Source organism: Belonocnema kinseyi, chromosome 1 (genome assembly GCF_010883055.1).
Source record: "Belonocnema kinseyi isolate 2016_QV_RU_SX_M_011 chromosome 1, B_treatae_v1, whole genome shotgun sequence".
NCBI classification, from domain to species: domain Eukaryota; kingdom Metazoa; phylum Arthropoda; class Insecta; order Hymenoptera; family Cynipidae; genus Belonocnema; species Belonocnema kinseyi.
The window spans coordinates 1,908,325-1,933,545 of NC_046657.1; the positions used below are offsets into that span (position 1 = coordinate 1,908,325).

Consider the following 25,221-nt stretch of genomic DNA (forward strand, 5'->3'; position numbering starts at 1 on the left):
ATTTTAAAATTAGAAATAATTTATTTTCAAAAATAAAAGATTAAATTCAAACTGAAAAATATGACTTTTCTACCAAAAGATGATTTGTCCATCCAAAAAGATGAATTTGGAACAAAACAGTTGAATTTTCGGGAGAAAAAAAGTTTTTAACAAATAGTAGAATTTTCAACCAAATAATAGTAGTATATTCAATTAAAAATAATTAACTTTTAATCACAAAAGATGAATTGTCAATCCAAAAAGACAAATTTTCAACAAAACAGTTAAATTTTCGACAAAATAGTAAAAATTTTAACCAAAAGAAATTAATTCTAAGCCCAAAATACAATAGTAGACTTTTAAAATAAACAGAATTAAGTTTTAACCAAAAAATATTAATTTTAAATAAAAAAAGACGGGGTTTCCATTAAAAAAAAGACCAATTTTCGACAAAATAGCAAGAAATGTCGATTTTTCAACAAAATAATACAATTTTTAACCACATAATCGAATTTTTAAGCCAAAGAGAAGAATTCTGCTCCAAAAATATGATAGATTTTTAAATTAGAAATAATTAACTTTAAAAATAAAAGATTAATTTTGAGCTAAAAAAGATGACTTTTCTACCAAAAAAATGAATTGTCCATTTCAAAAAAAGTTTTTAATAAATAGTAGAATTTCCAAACAAATAATCGTAGAATTTACAATTAAAAAGAATTAACTTTAAATCACAAGATGAATTTTCAATCCAAAAATATAGATTTTCTAATTAAAAAAAAAAGTTCAACAAAACAGTTGAATTAAAAAAAAAGGTTTGAACAAATTAGTACAATTTTCAACAAAATAAATTAATTTTCAAGCAAATAGAATTTTTACAAACAAAAATAGATTCTGGACAAAAAAAAAAAACATAAAAGTAGACTTTTCAATTAAAAAGAATTAACTTTCGACTACAAAAGATGAAAATTATTTATTTTCAAAAATTGTATTATAATATAATTTATCATTTGCTTTAGAAGCAGTCAAATTTTTCCGAAGAATTCATTTCCTGTTTTTTTTTTTATAAAAAATATTGTTTTTATTTCTGTTGGATTACAGAGACGAATAAATGGGACAATGTTTTCACTAATTATATTTTTCGTCCAAATGTAAACATCTTTTCACACATCTTCGTACCAATTTATTTTTATACGTGACGTCATACAGATGCCAATATCTACTCATGTAAACACATCCAATTACTTAACTTTAATTCTTACAAGTGTTAAGAAAATTTTAAGTTTCAAACTTCTTAGATGCCCCCCCCCCCCACCATTTTCAATCATGAAAGTATGAAGAAATATTAAGAAAAAAAATAAATAAAAGTATTGAAATTTTCAAATAAAATTCTTACCGATTGTTAGGAACTTCGGTTTGTTTGGACAAAGTCTTCCCCAAGGTTGTGATTGCATTGGAGAATCTCCATAATCTTGAGAAAAGCACACGTCATTTGCATTTTGAGTGCTCTGGGTGTTCTGTGTGTTTTGGGTATTTTGCGTTGTGGGAAAATCCGTCATCTCCTCATCATTTATCATCATGCTTACCGAATAAAATATACCGGAAGCCGAAAAAAGAATAAAGCATGGAAGAAACAGAAGACCCGGCCTAACAAAATCAAATATTCCACTTGCTCCGAAATCCTGCCTATTAACCCATGATTCTAGTCTTAGATTCTTTTCCGAAAAAGAGCCGTTAATTACCAAATGCAAACTAATCCTTTCGCAAGAACACAAACCTTCAGGTAGAAATAAACCGAAAAAAAACGACACTATTCAAATCATACTAAGAAAAACGCCGACAACGACAAAAACGCGCGATTGTGTAATGTCATGGAGTATGCGTATTATTGAGATAAGACACAAGGGAGGTAAACGTAACTTATATGCGAACCTGACGGTGGGAAATGTCGAATTTTCATTTCCCCGCCAAATGGGTACACGAGTTGAAAACTGCTGAAAATCGAAAAAAAGGTGACAAAAAAACTTAATTCTCCAAATGAGGGAGTTTACCACCCCACAAAAGAAAGTCATTCAGTTTGACGAGAAAAAAATTATTATTTTAATTACTGGTCACTTTTTCTTGCATAGTTCTGAATGTTACACACATGACATTATTGTTTACTGAAAAATTTCAAAAAAGGTACATTTTCTACTAAAAAAAACTAATTTTTAAATTAAAAAAAAATTAACCAAAAATGGAACAGTGAAATTTTTAGATAACAAAAAATGGAACTTTTAATTATATAATTAAATTTACAACAAAAGAAGTGAATTTTCGACTAAAAAAGAAAAAAATGGAACAGTTAAATTCTCTGTTAGGAAAATTATTTTTCAAACAAAAAAAACTGAGTTTTCCAATAGAATAGTTCAATTTAAATTACAAGAAATGAATTTGCAACTAAAAAAAATAGTACCCAAAAATGAAATAGTTCACTTTTCAGATTAACTTCAAGATTAACTTTCAAACAAAATACAATTTAAAAATTTTTAACTAAAGAAATTGATTTTAAAATAAAAAGGACAAATTAAAAAATGGAAGTTAAATATTTCGTTAAAAAAAAAATAATTTTCAACAAAGAACGATAAATTTTTAAGCATTTTTAAACAAAACAAATAGTATTTAACCAAAAGGACGAATTTTCAACAAAATAACTGAATTTTCAACCATATAGTTAAATTTTCAGTTAAAGAAATTAATTTTCATCCTAAAATGGAAGTTTAATTTTCAGCTAAAAAAATAATTTTGAACATAAAAAAGGAATTTAAAGAAATAATCAAATTTTCCACCAAAACAAATAAATTTTTAAACAAAAATTAATTTTTTCAAACTAGAAGAATAATTTTTTACCAAAAAGTTGAATTAGCAATAGAAAGTATCCACCAAAGAAACAATCAATTCCAACGGCATCAGCCGGTAACGTTGTACACGAAAATACGAACTCTCTAGAGCCTCGTATAGTGGCCACCAGGTTTCGTATTTTCGTCTACAACGTTACCAGCTGATGCCGTTGGAATTGATTGTTGAAATATATTTTTTACATCTTTTATTATTAAGCTTTGTACTTAAACGTAGTTCTCTTTCGGCCCTTGCATTTCTCAAAGTTTGAGACCGATATTTTATGTATAAAAAAAGTTCGAACGTTCAAAAAATGTTGAGGTTCAGAAAAAAGATGAAATAATTTTCAGTGAAGTTCCTACCAAAATGCAGTACCTAAACGTACTTTATTGTACTCTAATAAATTTTCCAAAGTTTCAGCTCGATATTTTATTTACAAAAAAAGTTCTTATGTTCAAAAAAACATTCAGTGAACCGAAAAAGTGAGGTCGGTAATATAGGTATTTAGCTGTGTCACATGCCCTTAATGAATTTTCAAGCAAAAAGGGTACATTTTCAACCAAAAGAAAAACAAATATAAAAAGAAAAAGGTAAATTTGCAATCAAAGAATTAATTAATTTTCAACAAACAAACAAAAAATGAACGTTGTACTTTCTACTAAAAAGATGAATTCTTATTGGAAAATGTATTAGTTAATATTTACACCAAAAACGATTTTAAATTAAAACCCGTTGAATTCAATTAAAAAAGACGAATTAAGCAAAATTAGTCTCTTTAAAAAAATGAAATTAAGGGCATGTGACACAGCTAAATACCTATATTATCGACCACAGTTTTTCAGTTGACTGAATGTTTTTTTGAACCTAAGAACTTTTTTTGTAAATAAAATATCGAGCTGAAACTTTGGGAAATGTATTAGAGAACAATAAAGTACGTTCAGGTACAGCATTTTTGTAGGAACTTCACTGAAAATTATTTCATCTTTTTTCTGAACCTCAACATTTTTTGAACGTTCGAACTTTTTTTAAACATAAAATGAAGGTCTCAAACTTTGAGAAATGCAAGAGTCGAAAGAAAACTACGTTTAAGTACAAAGCTTAATAATAAAAGATGTAAAAAAATATATTTCAACAATCAATTCCAACGGCATCAGCCGGTAACGTTGTACACGAAAATACGCACTCTCTAGAGCCTCGTCTAGTGGCCGCCAGGTTTCGTATTTTCGTGCACAACGTTACCGGCTGATGCCGTGGGAATTGATTGTTGAAATATATTTTTTTACATCTTTTATTATTAAGCTTTGTACTTAAACGTAGTTTTCTTTCGACTCTTGCATTTCTCAAAGTTTGAGACCAATATTTTATGTATAAAAAAAGTTGGAACGTTCAAAAAATGTCGAGGTTCAGAAAAAAGATAAAATAATTTTCAATGAAGTTCCTAGCAAAATGCAGTACCTAAACGTACTTTATTGTACTCTAATACATTTTCCAAAATTTCAGCTCGATATTTTATTTATAAAAAAAGTTCTTAGGTTTAAAAAAACATTCAGTGAACTGAAAAAGTGAGGTCGGTAATATAGGTATTTAGCTGTGTCACATGCTCTTAAACCAAAAAGCAAAACTTTTTTTTCAACCGAAAAAAAAACATAAAAAATTGTGAACAAAAAAGTTAAATATTCCACCAAAGAGGAGAATCTTCAACCAATAAAATAATTTCTTTTCAATTTTTTAAACCTTTAACCAAGTTGTTGAGTTTTTAACCAAAAACATTTAAATTCAACAAAACAAAAAACGTTAATTTCGCGGAACTTCGACTAAAAGAGCGCTCCCTACCAGCTGGAAATCTCTAAGATCGATTGAAATTTTCTTATTAATATCGAGTTATCCCTCTATCTAAAATATACTTCATGACATAAAATACTTGCGTAATCATCTGATCGTCTGCTAACTGCTTTAGTTTAATAGTGTTTGACATATTCGGTTGACTAATTTTCAAGTCACGCTTTTCACCAGATTTAATTTAATTTAAACAAAAACTAAAAATTGTCACTAAAATCGTCCGCTATCTCCAAATATTGTGTTTAATTTTCGTTCTAATTTAATCGATTTCAACCATTTTTTCTGCTATCAAGTGCGTGAGAAATCCAAAAGAGAGACCGAACGCGGGAGAAAATTGATTTTTTCAATTTTCTATGAATAGATGTGACAACTCAATGTTTAAACACATCGTTGTGTGCGAGTGTCAGTGCATCGATTTTCGCGTTTCAATGCATATTCGTCACGTGCATGAATTGTGAAAAATATGGAGTGAAGTCCATTACTTTTTTTTTTGTAATTGATGAGCCGCTAATCTGTATTTATGATTATGAGGCACAAAGAATAATTAGAAAATTGACGAAAGCTTTTGATTCATGTGCAGTTTCGAAATATGGCTTTCACTTATTACCAGAAGACTCTTATCTTCTTCATAATTTTTACTGGAGCTTTTCACACTCTCTCAGTCAAGTAAGTAAAATTGAAAAAATATTTGGTTTTTATTTCATTTGGATTATCACCTTTGATATTTTCTCCTAATTTTTAAAGATTAATATTGCCTTTTTAGAGATTGAAATGCATTGTTTAATTCATGTTTTTTTACATGAAATTTTAAAATTATATATATATATATAAATCCACGACAACATTTTCAATACTCTAAATTAAAGAATCAATCAATGAACTTTGAAAATTTTTAAAATTATTTTACTAAGTTATTTTTACCTAGAAACGTTAAAAATTTAAAAATATAAAATTTTTTTAACATAAAAGTTCTTAAATTAGAAGTTAAATTATTTTCATTTTAAATAGTTTAATTCTTGAAAAGCTTTAAAATTTTATTTCAAACTCCTGAGAAATCTAAAAGTTGTTTTAAATTTTTTCAAATTTAAAATCATTTTTGAAATTTTTTCAGAACTTTTTTAATTAATTGAATTTGTCCTACAACTTCTAGAGAATCCTGCGTATTTAAAAAAATTTCCTTCAAATTTGGATTTATAAATAACAATTGAACACTTATTATTTTTAGAAAAAATTAGAGTGTAAAAAAATCGACTATTCGTACCGAAATTTTGGAGCAAATGTCCACAACCTAATTTAAAACAAAATTTCGATTTTTCTGAATTCAAACAAAAAAATTAGAAGCTTTTTAAGAAATGTGAAAGGCTTCGAAAGAATAAAAACATTTTCATAAAATTCCTAAAAAAAATTGAAAATGATTTGCCATTTTGAAACATTATTTTAACAGAATATTGAAAAAGATTTTAAGAGATTTCCAGATTGTCAAAAAAGACCCTGAAAGATTTAAAGGATTTTTTTAATGTGCAGGATTTAAAAAAAAATTTAGGAAAAAATTATATTCATTTAAAAAAAATATGTTTAGAAGTTCTGAAAAAAATTTCCACACACTTCGTTTAAATTACTTGACATCGTATTAATTTTTAAATTAATTTTGAATCTTTTTCAAAACTTCGAAATATCTCTTAAAATTAGTCCATTTTTCCCACAAATAATATTAAATAATTATTCTTTTTCTTAATTAAAATGTTTTAAATTAAAGTAGTTAAAAAGTGAATCATTTAGACTTAAACAATATTTTTAATTTAATAAAAGCCATTAATTACATATATAGCTAAAAAAAAATTCAAAAGAATTTAAATGAATTGGAAAAATTGAAGAAAAAATCCATTTATTTCAGTAAAATTTGAGTGAATTTAGAAGAATTTAAGGGAAATTAAAAAGAATTCGATGAATTTCATCAATAATGAGACTGGATTTAAAAAGCAATCAAGTACATTGAAAATAATTGAAAAATATATAAGAATAAAATAAAAATCTATTGAATTAGGTAGAATTGAAAAAATTTAAAAGAATTAAAGTGAATTAAAAAAAAATCAAGGGAATTCTAAAGAATTTAAAAGAATTCAAGGCGAATTCCAAAAACAAATTTTTTAATCACTTCAAATCTTTGAAAAACCTACTAATTTCTAAACAAACAAGTGACTTATGACTGCAAAAAAATCCAAAAGAATTTAAATGAATTAGCGAAGTAAAAAAATAAAAAATCGAAAAAATCCATTTAAGTAAAATTTTGATGTATTTAGAAGAATTTAAGGGAAATGAGAAGAATTTGATGAATTTCATAAAAAATGAAGCTGAATTTAAACATCACTCAAGTGAATTGAAAACAATTTAAAAATATGAGAAAATTCTTTGAGTTCAGGAAGTTTGAAATGAGTTCAGAAAAATTAAAAGGGCATTGGAAATAATTAGATGAAATGACTATCATTTTTAGGTGAGTTTACAAGATTTCAAGATTAATTAAACAAAACAATTTTAAAAAGAAATTGAATTGAGTACAATTGAGTGAATTTAGAAGAATTTAAAAGAATTTAGGGTGACTTCCAAATAAAATTGCCAAAAATATTTGAAAATCTTTTTAAATCCGAAAATAATTTTAAATCTCTTCATATCTTTGAAACCCTACAAAATTTCTCACGTCTCGTGAATATATTCTTTGATATCCCTTAAAATATTATAAAATCCAGTTAACAAAAAGCATTTTCCAAATTACTCTTTTTCCATCGTTTCAAGCTAAATTTACATTTTTTTAAAATCATTTTTATTTTAAATTTTGATATGAATATTTAAACTCATTATTTATTCATCAATTACTTTTGCTTCAAATGAATAATATATTTTTAAATTAATCCTTGAATAATTATTCATATTTTATATTTTTCCATATTCATTTTTATTTATAATTAGTTTAAAGCCATTTGGCGCTCGTATACATTTTTAACAATTTAATTTATACTGATGAATAAGACGATAGCAAAATTACGAAAAATTCCCGAATTAAACAAATTAAAAAATGATTTTTTTAAAAATACATATTGTATGTATACAAATTGCATAAATAAATAAATTTAAATATCCCCAAAAATTTTTTTTCGAACCTAATAACATTTTCCAAACCAAATTTACAAGCTTTAATTCAGTACTGATTTATCTCGAAGCTTATTTTGAATGTTTCTTTTAATTAACAATTCGAATTTTGAAAAAAATTCAATACTGTGCACATTTCGAAACAAGTTTTTTTATTTAGAAATATATTCTTCTTCGCGAATTTTCAAATACGGTCATATTGTAAAACTGTCGTGAATTTTAATAAGCATACATTTTTTAATTCGGGACTTTTTTATGTTTAAGCAATTTTATAATTTTGGGAGTTTCATTTTTCGGGATTATTCAGGCGTCCCCTGATAAATTACCAAGTTCAAGCTTGAAAACAAATTTTAATACATCGACTAGAAATGTGTTTCCGAGCTTTTTGTACATATTGTCAACTATATATGATGGTGTTCAAAATTTTTTGTAAAATTTAAAAATATATTAATTAAACCCATTTGTATGCGCCCATGAATCATTAAAAATATTTTATAGATTAAAAAGGTTTGATACTTTTGATTTAATTTTACTATGCCTTCCAGATAGTTAATGCATTTGTAAAAAATTATAAATTTATGTATCACAGAATAAGATTTTTCTTCACTATCGATCACTATCGATCAAGTTAACTCTTCAAATAACAGAAAATACTTAACGTCTTTTCAGACTAGATGGAAAATAATTTTTTTAAATTTCAAATTAAATTTTTTCCGAAAAAAAATCTACTCGATCCCACTACTGGGAATCGAACCACAGAACTTTCTATTGCCGTTCGAGTGCTTTTCCGTTAAGCTATTAGAGAAATCGAAAGAAGAATATTTTTTCAGAAATACACGCAATTTTATGCAAGGTGTTACGTTTATGATACAAGTAAATATGAAGAAATCTGTATTATCATCAGAGACGATAACCATAATTCAGTGCAAATATCGTTCCACTCACCATGAAAATAGAAATCAACCCTAACGATCCAGTTAACTCTTCAAAAAACAGAAAATACTTAACTTCTTTTCATACTAGATGGAAATTCAGTATTATATTGTTTTATTTTTAGGCTTTTGATTCTTAAGTTTTATTTTGGCTTTATGTTTTTATATCAAAAAAACTTTCTGCAACAAATTATTTTCTACCTTAAATAGTAAATCTTTGCCCATTTATTCGAAATAATTACAAATATCAAACGAAACGTTCAAGTATGTGAAAACAATTTTTACAGATTTGCTGACCGAGTAGATGCAATTGGGGAAAATGGAGAAGTTAGAAAATTTAATCATCCCTTCGTGCAAGCAGCTTTTATGTTTTTGGGCGAAACATTATGCTTATTAGTATTCAAAATGTTGTGCTGGTACCACAACAAAAAAGCGGTAAGGAAAAAAAAATGTATACGGAAATGGTTAACCGATGCACTGTAGTGAAAATGTGTGTTTTTTTTTTATATTTAATAATTTTATAGATTTGAAATCAGCTTTAATTACAACCAGAGTATACAAGTAGTATAGCTTACTGGGACACTTACCGCTCGGTGATTAATCTGCATTACCGGTCGATGGTAAATCTGCATTATCGACCGATGGCTATTATCTAATGTCGATAACTTAGCATAGAACAGAATCTTGGTCGGTCGTTTAGTGTTCCAGTACCTTCACAGCTATACTACTTATATAATTTTATTGTTATAGACAAATTTAATTAATAAAATTATTAACACCTATTAATTAGCTCTGCTGCAATTAATTTATCAACAATAAAACATTTTCACCAACTTTTTTTGGACAAAATTATTTTTTTTTTTATATGTATCGAAAATATTTCGCAGCCTTACCAAACTCTAGATAATTGTTAACACTAAACACTTGCCTTTTTCATAAATAATTTAAATAAACAAATAGAACATTTTTATCTATTTTTCGCGTTTCGTTAATTTATTATACATTTTTTTCAGTTACGCGGGATTCAATTAATATTCTTTAATTGGAAAATGAAAAAAAATTATATTCTTATACTTAATACTTAGTGAATATTTATGTAAAATATATAATAAATATAAATATATAATATTTATGTAAAAAAACACCTACAAATCCCTGACTTTTTAAGTGAAAATATAAAATTTTCAACCAAACTGATGAATTTTCAACTAAAATCAAGAATCTTTCAACCAAGAAGATTAATTTCTACCACAGAAGACGAATTTTCAACACAAAAAAATTTAAAACCAATTAAAAAAATTTTACATTTTCAAACAAAGTGATGAATTTAAAATAAAAATTATGAATTTTAGAACTAAAGTAATTTATTTTCAACTAAAAGTATGCATCTTTACTTAGACTAATTTAATTTTCAACAAAAAAGCAATAATTTTCATCTAAAAAGGTATATCTTTAACTGGAATAGTGTAATTTTCAACCAAAATGAACATTTTTAATCAAAAAGATTGATTTCTATCAAAAAGACGAATATTCAACTAAAAAAGATCATTTTCAACTAAAAATTTAATAGTTAGATTTTTAGTTTTAAAAAAACGTTCAGCCAAATAGATGAATTTTGGTCTAAAAAAATGGAATATTTAATTGAATGGTTACATTTTCAGAAAAAAAAAATGTTCAACCAACTGAAATTTTTTTCTTCGGAAACTGTAATTAACTGCATATTTCAATTGAATATTCCATAATTGTCGTTAAAAATACATCTCTTTAGTTGCAAATTAATTTTTAAAACTAAACATCTAACTATTCAATTTTCAATTGAAAAATGAACTTTTTAGTTGAAAATTAGTTGTTGTTTTTTTTTGGTGAAAATTAATTTTGTCGGTTCAAAAATAATGTTTTCTGGTTAAACATTTAACTAATCATGTTGAAGAATCATAATTGCAGTTAAAAATTTATCATTTTGTTTCAAAATGTATTTTTTTATTAATTTTTTAAAACATTTTTTTAGTTAAAAATTCATCTCTTTGATTGAAGATTATTTTGTTTAGAAAAATAGAACTTTTAAATAACTGAAAATTCCACTTTCTAGTCAAAAAGTCATCTCTTTGATTAAATATTTTTTAAAGAATCTAATCAATTTTTGGTTAAAAGATTATTTTTAGTTGAAAATTTTCGTTTTTTAAAATATATTTTAATCTTTTTTGTTGAAAGTTAAGCTTTTTGGTTAAAAATTCAATGATGCTAGCTAAAGTTTGGTAATTTTGGTTTCAAATTCAAATGTTTCAGTAGAAGATTTATCATTTTTAGTTGAAAATTCGTCACTTTGTCCAAGAATTTGATTTTTTAACTGAAAATTTATCAAATTCAGTTAAAGATTTCATAAGTTCAGTTGAAAATTCGACTCTTTGTTGGAAAATAATTTTTTTTTTTAATTAAAAATTTAACTATTCAATGTTTTTTAAAAATGTACCTTTTTTACTTGAAAATTCGTTCTTTTTTATAAAAAATGAATCGTCTTCGTGGAAAATGGATTCTCTTGGTATAAAATTCAACAATTCCAGTTGAAGATTCATAATTTTTTTGAAAACTCGTCAATTTGTTTCCGGTTAAAAAATAATTCTTCTGAACAGAAAAATTAACCATTCCATTTCTTGGCTGAAAATTTATCTTGTCTACTGGTAGAGTCCATTTCAGGTGACAAATGATTTTTGAAAATTCTAAAAAATAAGGGAGATATGGGAGTTCGAAATTTTTTGTATTTTTTTTTTAATAATTCATATATTCGGTTATAGTTCACAGATTTGAATGTTTAAACTCTGAAATTATTCGCATTGACATTTAATTTTTAATTAAATAACGAAAGTTTAGAAGATGAAAAAGTTGTTATTTTTTTGAAAACTCAAAAGACTAAAATCGCGTTTTTGAAAATATGTGACCTCCGATTTTTTTGATTTTTTTTTCATAAGAAGTCATACATTTGTTCCACAACGGTTTGATTAGAAATTAAGCTATTATACTATTTTCTTGAAAACTTAACTATTTCGTAGAAAATGTACTTTTTGTTTAAAATTTATATTTTCGTTTTGAAAAATGAACTAAAATATTTTCTGAATGGAACTTCTACTTATACAAACAGTTGTTTTTTATTACAAATTCATTTGTTTTGGTAAAAAATTGATCTTTTTGGATAAAATGCAACTATTTGGTAGAGAATTTATCTATTTTGTTAAAAATGTATCGTTTTTGGTTTAAAAAATTCGTCTTTTTGGATTGAAATATCAATTTTTTTGGTAGAAAATTATTTCTCGTTAAAAAAATTCATAGTAGAATGCAACTTTTTGGTGAAAAAATCGTTCTTCTTTGCTTGATTATTCAACTAATTTGTTTAAAACATTTGGTTGAATCGCTTTGTTAAGAAATCACTTTTTTTGTTAAAGATTTATATTTTAAGTTGAAAAGTTATCTCGTTGGTTAAAAGTTCATTTATTTTGTTTAAAATTAATCTTTTTTAATTGAAAATTAAAGTACATGGGTCAAAGTTAAACTACATTATGAAAAAATTTTCTTTATTGAAGGCTCATTTCTGGTTGAAAATTGAACTGTTCAGTGGAAAATACTTCTTTTTTTGTCGTTAAGAATTCATTTTTTAACAGAAAATGTAACTATTCCATTTTTTTAAGATTTATATTTCTTAGTTAAAAATTCTCGTTTTTTTGGTGTATAAATTAATTTTTCAGTTTGAAATTTACTTTATTTGCGTAAAAATGCATCAGTTTTGTCAAAAATTAATTTTTTGTCGAACAGTCATATTTTTTGTTTGAAAATTGAATTTTTGTAATGAAAATTTCTCTTCTGGTTTGAAGGTTCAATAATTTAGACAAAATTTTATTTATTTTTTGAGTGAAAAATCTTTATTTGTTGGAAATACGTCTTTTTGATTTTAAAATTATTTTCTTTGTTGTATAAATTTCATTCTTTTTTGATTAAAATATAAACTGTGACACTTTTTCGTTGACAATTTATCTTTTTAGTATATTAATATTTAACTATTATGTTAAAAATCCAAATATTTTGTTGAAAATTCCAGTATTTTGTTAAAGAGTTATCTTTTAAAGTAGAGAAAACTGTTGTTCTTTAAAAATAAATTAGTATACGCCGAGCATCTTTTTTCGTCTTTTAAAAAAAAATTATTTAAAAGATTAAAAAAAAATGTTAAACAAAATGTATATTTTTGAATAGTCTTCAAAAAAAAGGAAGAAAAGCAAGAATTTTAGTTCAGCAAGAATTTTAGAAACTTTTAAAGAATTTTGAAAATTTTCAAGAGAATAAAAAACTTTTCTTCAGATGTCTAGCAAAATTTAAAATAATTTAATTGTGTTTGTGTGTTAATTGACCTATTTTGTTGGAAATTCTTATTTTGTGGTTGATAATTAATTTTTGTTTCGTGACTTTAACTGAGGATTGAATTATTCCATCTTTGGTTAAAAACTTATCATTTTTAGGTGAAAATTTTAGAATTCCATTTAAAATTCGTATTTTTTATGGAAAATTAATCTTCTCGGTTGAAAATGATTTCTTCAAACTGAAAATTTAACTATTCCATTTTTGGTTAAAAATGTATCTTTCTTAGTTGAAAATTCAAGTATATGATTGAAAATTGATTTATTTTTAAGATGAAAATTCAACTATTTTTTAAAGAATTAATCCATCGTTTTACAAAGTTACTTTCAGAAATGAAAAAAAAACAGTTGTTTAATTTTACATTTGAATAGTACTATTTTTACACGCTTAAATATTTACAAGGACTAAAAAAACATGATTTAAAGCAAAAGATGTACATTAGGGTGATCCAAAAATGCATGGCAACATTTTTTTTGCTTGCTAGAGGGCAACAACCCCCCCCCCCCCCCCCCCCCCCCCCCCCCCATTTTACCCCAAATCCGAAAAAGAAATTTTTTATTTATTTTTTTTTATTTTAACAAGTTCAGGTTTTAACTTGAAGTTTCCCATGTAAAATGCATGTGGAAAAATCACTCTTTTGAGTTTTTAGAATAACTTTTTAGGGTTTCACACCCCTAACACACCCCCACGAATACCTGAAAACTACCCTTAAAACCAAAAATGTCAATTCTTCATGAAATCGACCTTTTGACCACTATATTCTCGTCTTTTTTTTACTTATAATTATTAATATTGGTCTATTGGAATATTATTATTGTTCAATTAATTTTTAAATATTTAAATAAATTTAATTTGTTTAAACAATTTTTTGTCTCGAAAATTCCTTTTTTCCCCTAAAAATTATCACTATTAGTCTAGTGGAATATTTATTACCATTGTTTCATTAATATTTTATTATTTAAACAAATGGAATTTGTTTAAACAATTTTTTTCGAAAATTAGTTTTTTCCTCAAAAATTATTACCATTGGCCTAGTGGAATATTTATCAGCATTAGTCCATTAATTTTCAATTGTTTAAACAAATCGAATTTGTTTACATAATTTTTTAATTAAAAATTATTAATATTTCTTCAGTGGAATATTTATCAATATTGTTTCATTAATTTTATTTAAAAACAATTTTTTTATAAAAACTATTACTTAAATATTACTGATAAATTAATTATTATTAAGTAATTCATTATTTCTGCTAAATATTCTACTAGACCCACAATAATAATTTTTATTGAATAAAATTCGATGCGAAATGATTTTAAAAAATTCCATTTGTTTAAAGAACTGAAAATGAATGAACTAATATTAATAAATATTCCACTAGACTAACAGTAATAATTTGAGGAGAAAAAAATTGCAAAAAAAATTATTTAAACAAATTCCATTTGTTTAAATAATTAAAAATTAATTAACCAATGATAATAAATATTCCACTAGACCAAATTAATAATTTTAAGTAAAAAAAAAAACCAGAATACAGTGCTCAAAAGGTCGAATCCATGAAAAATTGACCTTTTTTGTTTGAAGTCCAGTTTTCAGGTACACGTGTGGCTGTGTTAGGGGTGTCAAACCCATATGTTTGATACATGAAATTCTTCGTTGGATAATTCTCAACAGGCCCCCATACTTTCCTGTCACATTTTTGTAAACCCTAAAAAATGATTCCAAAAACTCAAAAACCTGTTAAAATCGAGAAAAAAAAAACAATTAGGGAATTTCTTTTTTCGGATTTGGAATGAAATTGGGGGGATCGTCGCCCTATAGAAAAAGCGTTTTTGAGCCACCCTACTGTACATACTATGAAAAATTGTACCTGAAAAACATCTTGAGATACAGGGAAATAAAACATAGAATTGTCAGGATATTATTTTCCAGGATTTGTACAGACACCCTGTTAACTAATAAGGCTCATTACATGTAATTAAATCGATTACATAATTAATTAAATATTAATTATTTAATGTTTCGTTTTTTTAATCTTTAGTTATTAATTATTTAAATATCAGGATGGATCGATTGAAACAAATCCTCTGACAAAAGGGAACCGGGATGCCAGCCCGCTGATTCTCATAATTCCTGCTCTCTGTGATGTCATAGCGACATCACTGAGATACATTGGCTTGACGATGACTTACGCCAGCAGTTTTCAAATGCTGAGAGGAGCAGTGATAGTTTTCACTGGAATTTTATCGGTGGGATTCCTCGATCGAAGATTAGGTTCCAGAGAATGGAGTGGTATCGGTCTTGTGATTATCGGTTTGATAATTGTCGGCATCACCGACGTTTTAACCGAGGGTCGAAGCATCGGCACCAACGTCACTATCACTGGAGACTTGCTCATTTTATGCGCACAGGTAATAATTTTTTTTGTTTAGATTACCTACAATATTTAGTAGATAATGAAGGGAATTTCTAATAAAAGATTCTTGTTACCGACATCGAGAACATTCTACAACTCAAATGGTTCGTGTCCGTGCTAAGTTTCTAGAATATTCTCGAACTTTACCAATGACGTCATAAATGGTTAAAAATTAACTTTTTTTGTGAAATATGTAATTGTTTGGTGGAAGATGAATCTGTTGTGGTAAAAAATTTAAATACTTGTTTAAAAAATCAGCTGATTTATTAAAAATTCATTTTTCTAGTTGATGTGCAATTTTTTGTTCTTTCTTGACAGAAATACCTTTTTTGGTTGAAAAATGAGTTACTTCGTCAAGAGTTAAATTGCTTTCTTAACAATATTTTTTGTTTGTTGAAGATTAAATCTTTTGGTAGAAAATGTATCTTTCTTAGTAAAAAATTCATGTGTTTGGTTAGAAGATTTACTTTTTTGTTTAAAAATGCATCAACTTTTTAAAAATAAAAAAACTGTCATTAAAAATGCAACTTTTTTGTTGAGAATTTAATTATTTCGTTTAAAAATTCGTCTTTTTTTGGTAGAATAAAACTGTTGCAAATTTAACCGTTTTAACTTAAAAATTTGTAATTTGTTTAATTTTGAAGAGTCGAAAAGTTAATTCACTGTCATTTCCCCGATTTATCGGTCTCAGAAAATTCCCGGTCTTTAGCCAATTTAGCGGCCATGCTGAATTAGATTCTTAAGTTTAAAAAAATGACAATTTCCACGAAAATTTTAGGTCATGACTGCAGTTCAGATGGTAGTTGAAGAGAAATTTGTAGGTGGAAACAACGTTCCAGCGCTTCAAGCTGTTGGCTGGGAAGGTAAAATTTAAAAGAGTTTTAGACACAAATTCCTATCTTACCGTTCAGAAGACCGTACATGTCCGTGCTAAATTTTTATAATGTTCTCACGGATCACAGCGATTCAGTAGTTTACTTTTTAGTAAAAATGGAGATTAAAAAAGGGAATTAATTTATGAAAACATTTTATATAATATAATAAATATAATATATAAATATAATAAAAAATATGAAAATAAAATATATATAATATCATGTTTTAAAAAAATGTATCTAGCTTTGAAAAATTTGTTGAACACAATAGCATTTTTTACTGATAAATATACATAAAAAAATTAAGACTTTTCGTAGAAAATTCAAATCTTTTGATGAAAATGAACTTTTTTGTCAGAAAATTCAAAAACTTGAGTTAAAAATTCAACAGTTTTGTGGAACATTGGTCTTTTTGGCTTATAAATTCAACAGTTTGATAGAAATTTTCTTTTTTTCCTTAACTGAAAAAATCTGTTTGGTTTAAAATTCAACTATTTAATTGAAGAATGGACCGTTTGAATTTCAAATTTATTTCATTTGATTGATACTTAATCTTTTTTGGTCGAAAATTATTCTGTCTTGGTTGAGGAATCAAATATTTTATTGAACTTTTGTTTTCTAGATGAATTCAACTATTTTTAATTTAAAATTTTTGTTGAATTACTTTCTTAAAAATATATTTGTTGTTGAATTATTTGAAAAATTAACTCCAATCACCTATATTTTTTAATTCGTCTTTTTGGGTATAAAGTTAATATTTGTTGCTGTAAAAATTTGTTTCTTAGTTAAAAATTAATTTTTTTAAAATAAAAAATGTAAGTATTCCATTTTTGTTTGAAAACAACTTGGTAGAAAAATAACTTTTTTGATGAAAATTGATAGTGTCGGGTGGAAAATTCAACTGTTTTTTTGGAAAATTAATATATTTTCTTAAAAACGTGTCTTTTTCGGTAGAAATTGTTTTTTTCAAGTTACCTTGCAACCATTTATTTGAAAAATTAACTACTTGCTAGAAAAATAAATTTTTTGATGAAAATGAATAGTTTCGGTTGGAAAATCCAACTGTTTTGTGGAAAATTAATGTATTTTGTTAAAAATTCGTCTTTTACGGTAGAAAATTAATCTTTTTTTAAAGTCATCTTGAAACTATTTATTTTAAAAATTAACTACTTGATAGAAAAATACATTTTTGGTTGACAATTAATAGTGTCGGTTGGAAAATTCATCTATTTTGTTGAACATTCGTCTTTTTGTCAAAAATTTAACTATTTATTTAAAAAATGATCTATCTGGTAAAAAATTTGTTTTTTTGTAAAAATTATTTTTTTAAATTTAAAATGTAACTATTCCATTTTCGTTTGAAAATTGAAATTTTAATTAAAAATTGATCTTTTCTAGGCTAAAATTAAACTCTTTTGTTTTGTGGAAAATTAATATATTTTGTTAAAAATTCGTCTTTTTCGATAGAAAATTAATCTTTTTTTTGTTGTTGAATCATCTTTTTGGAGATATTTAACTTATGGACAATTAGTTTTCATTATTTTTTATATTAAATTAATTATTTTTTCAAAAATTAAACAATTTATTAAAAAAATTAAGTTGGTAAAAAATTTTTTTCTTTGTTAAAAAATGATTTTTAAATTGAAAAAATAACTATTCCATTTTCTTTTGCAAATTTATATTGTTAATTAAAAAATGATCTTTTCTAGATTAAAATTAAACTCTTTGGTTGAAAATGCATGTATTTTGTTGAAAATTCGTATTTTGTTAGAAAATTAATCTTAGTTGATAATTAATATGTTTCAGTTCAGGATTCAACTATTTTGTTACAGTCAACTTTTTAAATTAAAATCTTTTTAGCTTGAAAAATTAAATAATTGGCTTACAGATGAACAAGCCTGTAAAAAATTCATTTTATTTAAGATTCATAATTTCAGTTTTTTAATTTTATTAATTAAAAATTTAACTTTTTGATTGAAACTTGAGCTTTTTTACTTGAAAATTTTTTAGTTCGAATTCGTTGAGAATCCATATTTTTTATTTCAAAATAAACATTTTTGGTAGAAAATTAAACTATTTTTTTTTTTAATCGACATAATTTTTGTCCAAATTATATTTCATAGTTGAAAATTTAACCTTATCTGGTTAAAAATTAATTTATTTGAAAAATTAATAACTTTTTTTATGAAAGTGCGCCTTTTTTGACAGAAAATTAATCTTCTTTTTTGAAAATTCATCTTTTTAAACGTGGATACTATTTTATTAAAAATTCGGCTTTTCTGGTTTAATTTGACTGGTAAATATTTTTTTTCGTAATTAATGATTTAATCTGAAAATGTAACTTTCTAGTTTAAAATTCAACTAATTGGTTATGAATTCAACTATATTAAAAAAAATTAACTACTTTATAGAAAATTAACTTTTTTGTTGAAAATGTACAGTGTCGGATGGAAAATTTAACCATTTTGTGGAAAATTCACATATCCTGTTAAAGAATTGTCTTTTTCAGTAAAAAATTAATTTTCTGTTTTGAAAAATCATCATTTTGATTGAGGATTCAAATATTTTGTTACAAATTTTTGTTCCTTAGTTGAATTAAACTGGTTGTAAATTCATTTTTTTATTTTCAACATTAATTTTTTTAAACTGGATATGCAAATATTCCATTTTTGGTTGAAAACTGATATCTTCAGTTGAAAATTCAACAAATTTGTTGAAAATTCAACAATTTTTTAAAATTTTCTTTGTGGGAAAAGGGCTAAAGGAGCCCTTAATGTAGGGATTTGTCTAAAATATAAAAATTTTGTTACGCGGTTTTAAATTTAACAGGAATTTTCGGATTGACTGCCCTCCTTCTGGCTATGGTTCCCCTGAATTACATAAAAGCTGGACCACCATTTGCTGACAATTCACGAGGAACTTTGGAGGCCACAGTTGATGCTTTCGTTCAAATAGGAAACTCTAGTCAACTTTTGATTGCTGTAATCGGTGAGAATCCAAACAAATAATTACGCTTACAGATTTTTCTTTAAATATATCAGAATTCACGCTCCTTCCCCTTCGGCTAAAAATTAATTATTTTGCAGAAAATTCGCCTTTTCAGTTTAAAAATTCTACGATTTGGTTCAACTTCTTTTCTTTCTTTCAACTACCTGGTTAAAAGTTGAAGTATTTTGTTGAAAAACTTTTTTTCGGTTAAAGTTTCATCCTTTTGTTTAATTTTTTTCAAATTAAATATTGATTTTTTTAAACTGAAAAATGAAATATTCCATTTTTTTGGTAATGGTCGATCTTTTCCAATTGAAAACTTAACTATTTGGTTAAAATTTTATGTATTTTGTTAAAAATTTGCCTTTTTCGATAGAAAATTAATCTTTTGTTGAAAAGTCATATTTTTGGGTTAAAAATTTAACAGTCTTTAGAAAATTCCTCTATTTTGCTTGAAATTTCAACAGTTTAATAACAAATTTAACTACGTGGTAGAAAATTCACCTGATTGTTTAAAATAATGTTGAAAATTGAACATTCTGGTTGAAATATGAAGAACTCGCTGGAAAGTTGATTTACTTTGTTAAAAAATCATTGTTTTTATTGAAGATTTATATCTTTGGTTGAAAATTGATTTTTTTTGTATTTAAAAATGAATTTTTTTTTCACTGAAAAATTAAATATTTCAATTTTGATTGAAAATCGATCTTTTCTAGATAAGAACTCAGCCATTTGATTGAAAATTCATTTATTTTGTTAAAAATTCGCGTTTTTTGTAGTAAATTAATTTATAGTTAAAATGTGGTAGAAAATTCAACTGATTTTTAAAAAAGTGTTAAAAATTCAACGTTATAATTAAAATATGAACTATTTTGTTCACAATTTATTCACTTTATTAAAATTTCATTGAAAATTGATATTTAGGGTTAAAAATTCAACTGTTTGGTTAAAAGTTCATTTTTTTTTGTATAAAATTCATATATTCGGGATGAAAATTAAACTGTTTTCTAAAAAAAAAGTCATATTTTGAATTAAAAATCCAATAGTTCGGTTGAATATTTTCATTTTTGACTGAAATTTTTTTTTTACTTAAAAATCCAACTCTTTTGTTGCAAAATCTTTTTTTGTTTTGTTTGAAAATTCATCCCTTAGTAGAAATTTAATCAGTTTTGGTTAAGTATGCAACCATTTGGTTGAATTCAAATAATTTTGATTTTAAATCAATTTTTTTTTGGTTTTGAAGCATCAACTATTATATTTTTCGTTGAGAATTTGTCTTTAATTTAGAACATTCAACTATTTTATTGAAAATTTTTATTTTTGGGATACAAATTCAACTGTTTTCAGGGTCAATGAAATTTAGAAAATGGAACACTAAATCTAAAAAAATTTCCACTTGAATCAATAAAAACTGAGCTGCAAATGAAAGCACAAAAAGTGGAACTGTTAAATTTTGTACTTTTAAAATTGAAATTTAAAAGTTTTTGATTAAAAGTTTTTGTATTCAAATGCTCAATAATTTACACCTATAAAATTGAAGGTACTAACATTTTTTAATGCTAAAAAATATAAATCCAGGTTATCATTTTCAATGCTCTAAATTAAAAAATCAATTAATGAACTTTAAAAATTTCAAAATTATATAATTTTAAAGAATTTTTAGCTGAACACTTCTTAAATTAGAAATTCAATTATTTTCTTTTTGAATGGTTTACACATCCTTGGGAAGCTTTAAAATTTTGAGAAATCTAGCACTTGATTTAAATTTGTTTTAGATTTAAAATTATTTTGGAATTTTTTCCAGATTTTTCAAAAAATCCTGCAAATTTTAGAAAATTTCTTCACAATTTGGATGTATAAATAAGAATGGAACATTTATTATTTGCAGGCGAAATTTGAGTAATTTTAAGAGATACGTAGAAGTTTTGAGAAGATTCAAACTTAATGTAAAACTTGAAATGACAGCCTAATATAAAACAAAATGTAGTATAAAAAAGAAAAAAAAATTTTTTTATTTATTTAAAAAAAAAATAGATTCTTTTCAAGAATTGTGAAAGGCTTCAAAAGAATAAAAGCATTTTCTTAAGATTCCTTGGAAAATTAAAAGTAACTTTTCATTTTGAAAAATTATTTTTAAAGAATATTTAAAAAGTTTTTCAAAGATTTAAACAAAATTTTCAAAAAAAAATATTCTAAAAGATTTTAAGAAAACTTTCTGAAATTTGCATGATAATTTTTTATCTTTTTAAAACTCCTTAATATCTTTTAAAATTACTCAAATTTTTTCTACAAATGTTCATTTGTAAATTTTTCGACATTTTAACGATTCCAGGTTCTCAAATAAAAATTAAGATATTGCTAAATATTCAATAATTAATCTTTTTTTAATTAAAAATTTCAAATTGAATGTCTTAACGTTAAAATCTGAAAAATCTTAAATTTTGAACTGGTTTAAAATCGTTTTGTCAAATCGTTTTTGTTCACTTTTTATTACTTAAAGTACAGATAAATTAAAATTTTTTATTTATTGATTGAATAAAAATGTTTTTTATCCAAAATTTTTAATATCAAAGGCTTTTATTTTTTATTTGTTCAAGTCTTTAAGAAAGCATTTCAAAATTCCTTAATTTAAAATTTTAAGCTCAGAAATAAAATTTGTAAATGGAAAGTTTTTTGAAGTAAAAAAATTTTGAATTGCGCCTTGTAAGCTAAATAATATAACTTATTGAAAAACACAAAAATTCAACTAATTATTTAAAAACTGTTGAAATCGAACGTGGACAGATTTTTCTTCTACAAATTTGTAAAATTCCCGGTAAAAAAATTTTTTGTAAGAAATTTGCATTTTTGGCTTGAAATTTGTTAGACAATTTAAATATATGGTTGAAAATTAAACTGTTTGTTTAAAAATAAATTTTGGAAATTAAACTACCTACTTGAAAGATAATCTCTTTGGTTGAAAATTCATTTTTTTTGGTTAAAAATTGATTTTATTAACTGAAAAATTAACTATTTCATTTTTTAGTGAAAATCGATCTTTTCTAGTTGAAAACTCAACCATTTTGGTAGATAATTAATCTTTGGTTGAAAATTTATATTTTTGGGTTAAAAATTCTACAGTTTTTAGAAAATTCCTTTTTTTTGCTCGAAATTTAAAATGTTGAAAATTCAACTACCTAATTGATGGACGTACTTGGTTGAAAATTTATTTAATTTCTTAAAAATTAAGTCTTTTTTTTTTAAATTGGGATTATTTTTTTAAAATTTAAAAGTGAACTGTTCGATTTTTCGTTGAAAATTGATCTTTTGAACTTGAAAACTCAATGATTTGGTGAAAAATTGATATTTTGGGTAAAAAATTTAACTATTTAGTAGGAAGTCCATCTTTTTTTTGCATAAAATTTTAACAGTTTGGTTGAAAAAGTAATCACGTGATTAAAAATTCAAGTGTTTGGTTAAATGTTAATTTTTTTGGTGTAAAGTTATTTTTTTCGGGTTGAATATTTAACTCTTTTCTAAAAAAAAGACGTCTTTTATTAACTGAAAAATTAACTATTCCATTTTTTAGTGAAAATCGATCTTTTCTAGTTGAAAACTCAACCATTTTGTTGAAATTTCGTATAAAATTAATCTTTGGTTAAAAATTTATATTTTTGAGTTAAAAATTCAATAGTTTTTAGAAAATTCAACTACCTAATTGAAGGATGTACTTTGTTGAAAACTTATTTACTTTCTTCTAAATTAATTCACTTTTTTCAGTTGGAATGAATTTTTTTTTAACTTAAAATTGAACTGTTCGATATTTCGTTGAAAATTGATTGAAGCATTTGGTTTAAAAGTTAATTTTAAAAATTGAGGTCGATAGAATATTTTAATTCTTGACCAGAAAATCTTTCTTTGTTGAAAATCCAACACTTTTTTGTTACCAAATTGTCTCCTCTTAGGTTTCAAAATTCATCCCTTAATAGAAATTTCATTTTTTCGGTTAAATATGCAACTTTTTGGTTAAAAAGTTGTGTGTTTTTTAAATTTAACTCTTTTCCTAAAAATTAAAATCTTTTTCTGTTGAAAATTCAAATATTTGGTTGAAAAAGCAATATATTTCGACTTGAAATATTAAGAATATGATACTTAAATTAATTTCATTAAAAAAATTTACTTCACTCTTATTCCCTTTTTTGGATCTACGGAGGTTTAATATCAACCCAGAAAAAATTTTCTACTTAAAAATCTTGTTTAGGGATAATGTTGACGATCGCATTTTTCAACTTTTCTGGGTTGAGTGTAACGAAAGAAATAAGTGCCACGACAAGAATGATTCTAAGCAGTATTTGTACGATTCTTATTTGGGGATTTTCGCTCGCCTTTCAGTGGCAAGTTTTTCACTATCTCCAGGTAAATATAAATGATATTAAAAATTATAACAATTATTAAATTGTTTAGTTCTGAAATTCTTGGAAATTGTGTTGAATCACAATTTAAAAAAAAACACATACACATTTTTAAACATCCAAAAACGTACTTTTCAGTCTTTTTTTTTTTATCTCAATTTTCAAGAATTTTGTAGTAAAATTTTGATTTATTCTAAATTCAATTTCTTATTTGAATTTTTTTCGCAGCTCGTCGGCTTTACGGTTCTTGTGCTTGGAATGTGTTTCTACACCAACCTCTTTATTCCAATTCTTCTGAGAAAATTCAGACGAATATTAAATCGTGGTCAGACTCCAGATGAGGAGGAAAGTATCATAAATGCAAGATCGGATGATTTAGAAGGAACTGATAAACCGTTCCATTGACGATAACTGGCCCTAGTTTCAAGAATTTATAAATTCGCACAAAATTACTTCAGCGCAATATAATTAGTTGACAAATTTCCCTGGAGGAATATTTATTAGGGTGGGTAGGAAAAAATTGGATATCAATAAAGTGTCGTCCGTAAACTACGTTTATATTTAGGTTACAACATTCTAATATTTGGTTGGAAATTAATTTATTTTGTTGAAAATACAACTATTTTCATCAGTAAGTCATATTTTTTTTTAAATTGAACAATTTGTTGTTGCGAATTCATAGTTTCGTGTTGAAAGTTCACTTTTTTAAATTGTAAATGATCAATTTTCAATGAAAACTTAACGATTCCATTTTTGGTTAAAAACTTATCCCTTTTAGACTAAAAATTAAACTATTTGATTAAAACTGTATGCTTTTTGCATATTTTCTTTTATATTATAAATATATTTTTAAATTAAAATTAAACTATTTTTAATAAAAATTTAATAAAATTTTAACTATTCCATTTTTGATTAAAAACTTATCTTTTTGAGACTTCTCAGTGGAAAATTCGACTATTTGGTAAAAAATTTATGCATTTGGCAAATTTTTTTTTAAATTGAAATTTTGTCTTTTTAGTTTTTAAAATTCAACTATTTTGTTTTATACATATGACAAAATAGTTGAATTTTTTAACTAAAAAGATAAATTTTTATTTAGTAAATTTAAAAAAATTTTCATGTAAAAAGTGTATGCTTTTTGCAAATCGTCGTTTTGTAAATTGAAAATTGGTCTTTTTAGTTTTTTTTTTAATTTTAGTCTAAAAATACCAATTTTCAATTTAAAAAAAAAAATTTGCAAAAAGCATAAACTTTTTACAAAATAATCGAATTTAAAAAATTTTTTAAAATGTTAATGTAAAAATGTATGCTTATCCCTTTTAGACGAAAAATCAAACTTTTTGATTAGAACTGTATGCTTTTTGCATATTTTCTTTTATATTAT

General features: G+C 24.5%; 2 protein-coding genes across 3 annotated transcripts in view; one reads left to right on the plus strand and one right to left on the minus strand.

Moving 5' to 3' along the window:
* LOC117183037 (ovarian-specific serine/threonine-protein kinase Lok) overlaps positions 1–25,221 on the minus strand; it is a 76,643-nt gene that overhangs the window by 41,776 nt on the left and 9,646 nt on the right. Inside the window, exon 1 of one of the 2 annotated variants that reach the window (XM_033376189.1) lies at positions 1,373–1,856. The exons of the other annotated variant lie outside the window; for it this stretch is intronic. Coding sequence (XP_033232080.1) covers positions 1,373–1,556 — 184 coding nt within the window. The 5' untranslated portion in view covers positions 1,557–1,856. Of the gene's footprint in view, positions 1–1,372; positions 1,857–25,221 lie in introns of those variants that run through there. 2 annotated transcript variants of the gene reach the window in all.
* LOC117183050 (solute carrier family 35 member F6-like) lies at positions 4,826–24,529 on the plus strand. The gene is made up of 7 exons (XM_033376205.1): positions 4,826–5,358; positions 9,056–9,203; positions 15,231–15,578; positions 16,362–16,446; positions 19,288–19,446; positions 23,687–23,841; positions 24,066–24,529. Exons 1-7 carry the CDS (start codon positions 5,282–5,284, stop codon positions 24,240–24,242), a joined length of 1,149 nt encoding a protein of 382 aa, XP_033232096.1. The 5' UTR covers positions 4,826–5,281; the 3' UTR covers positions 24,243–24,529.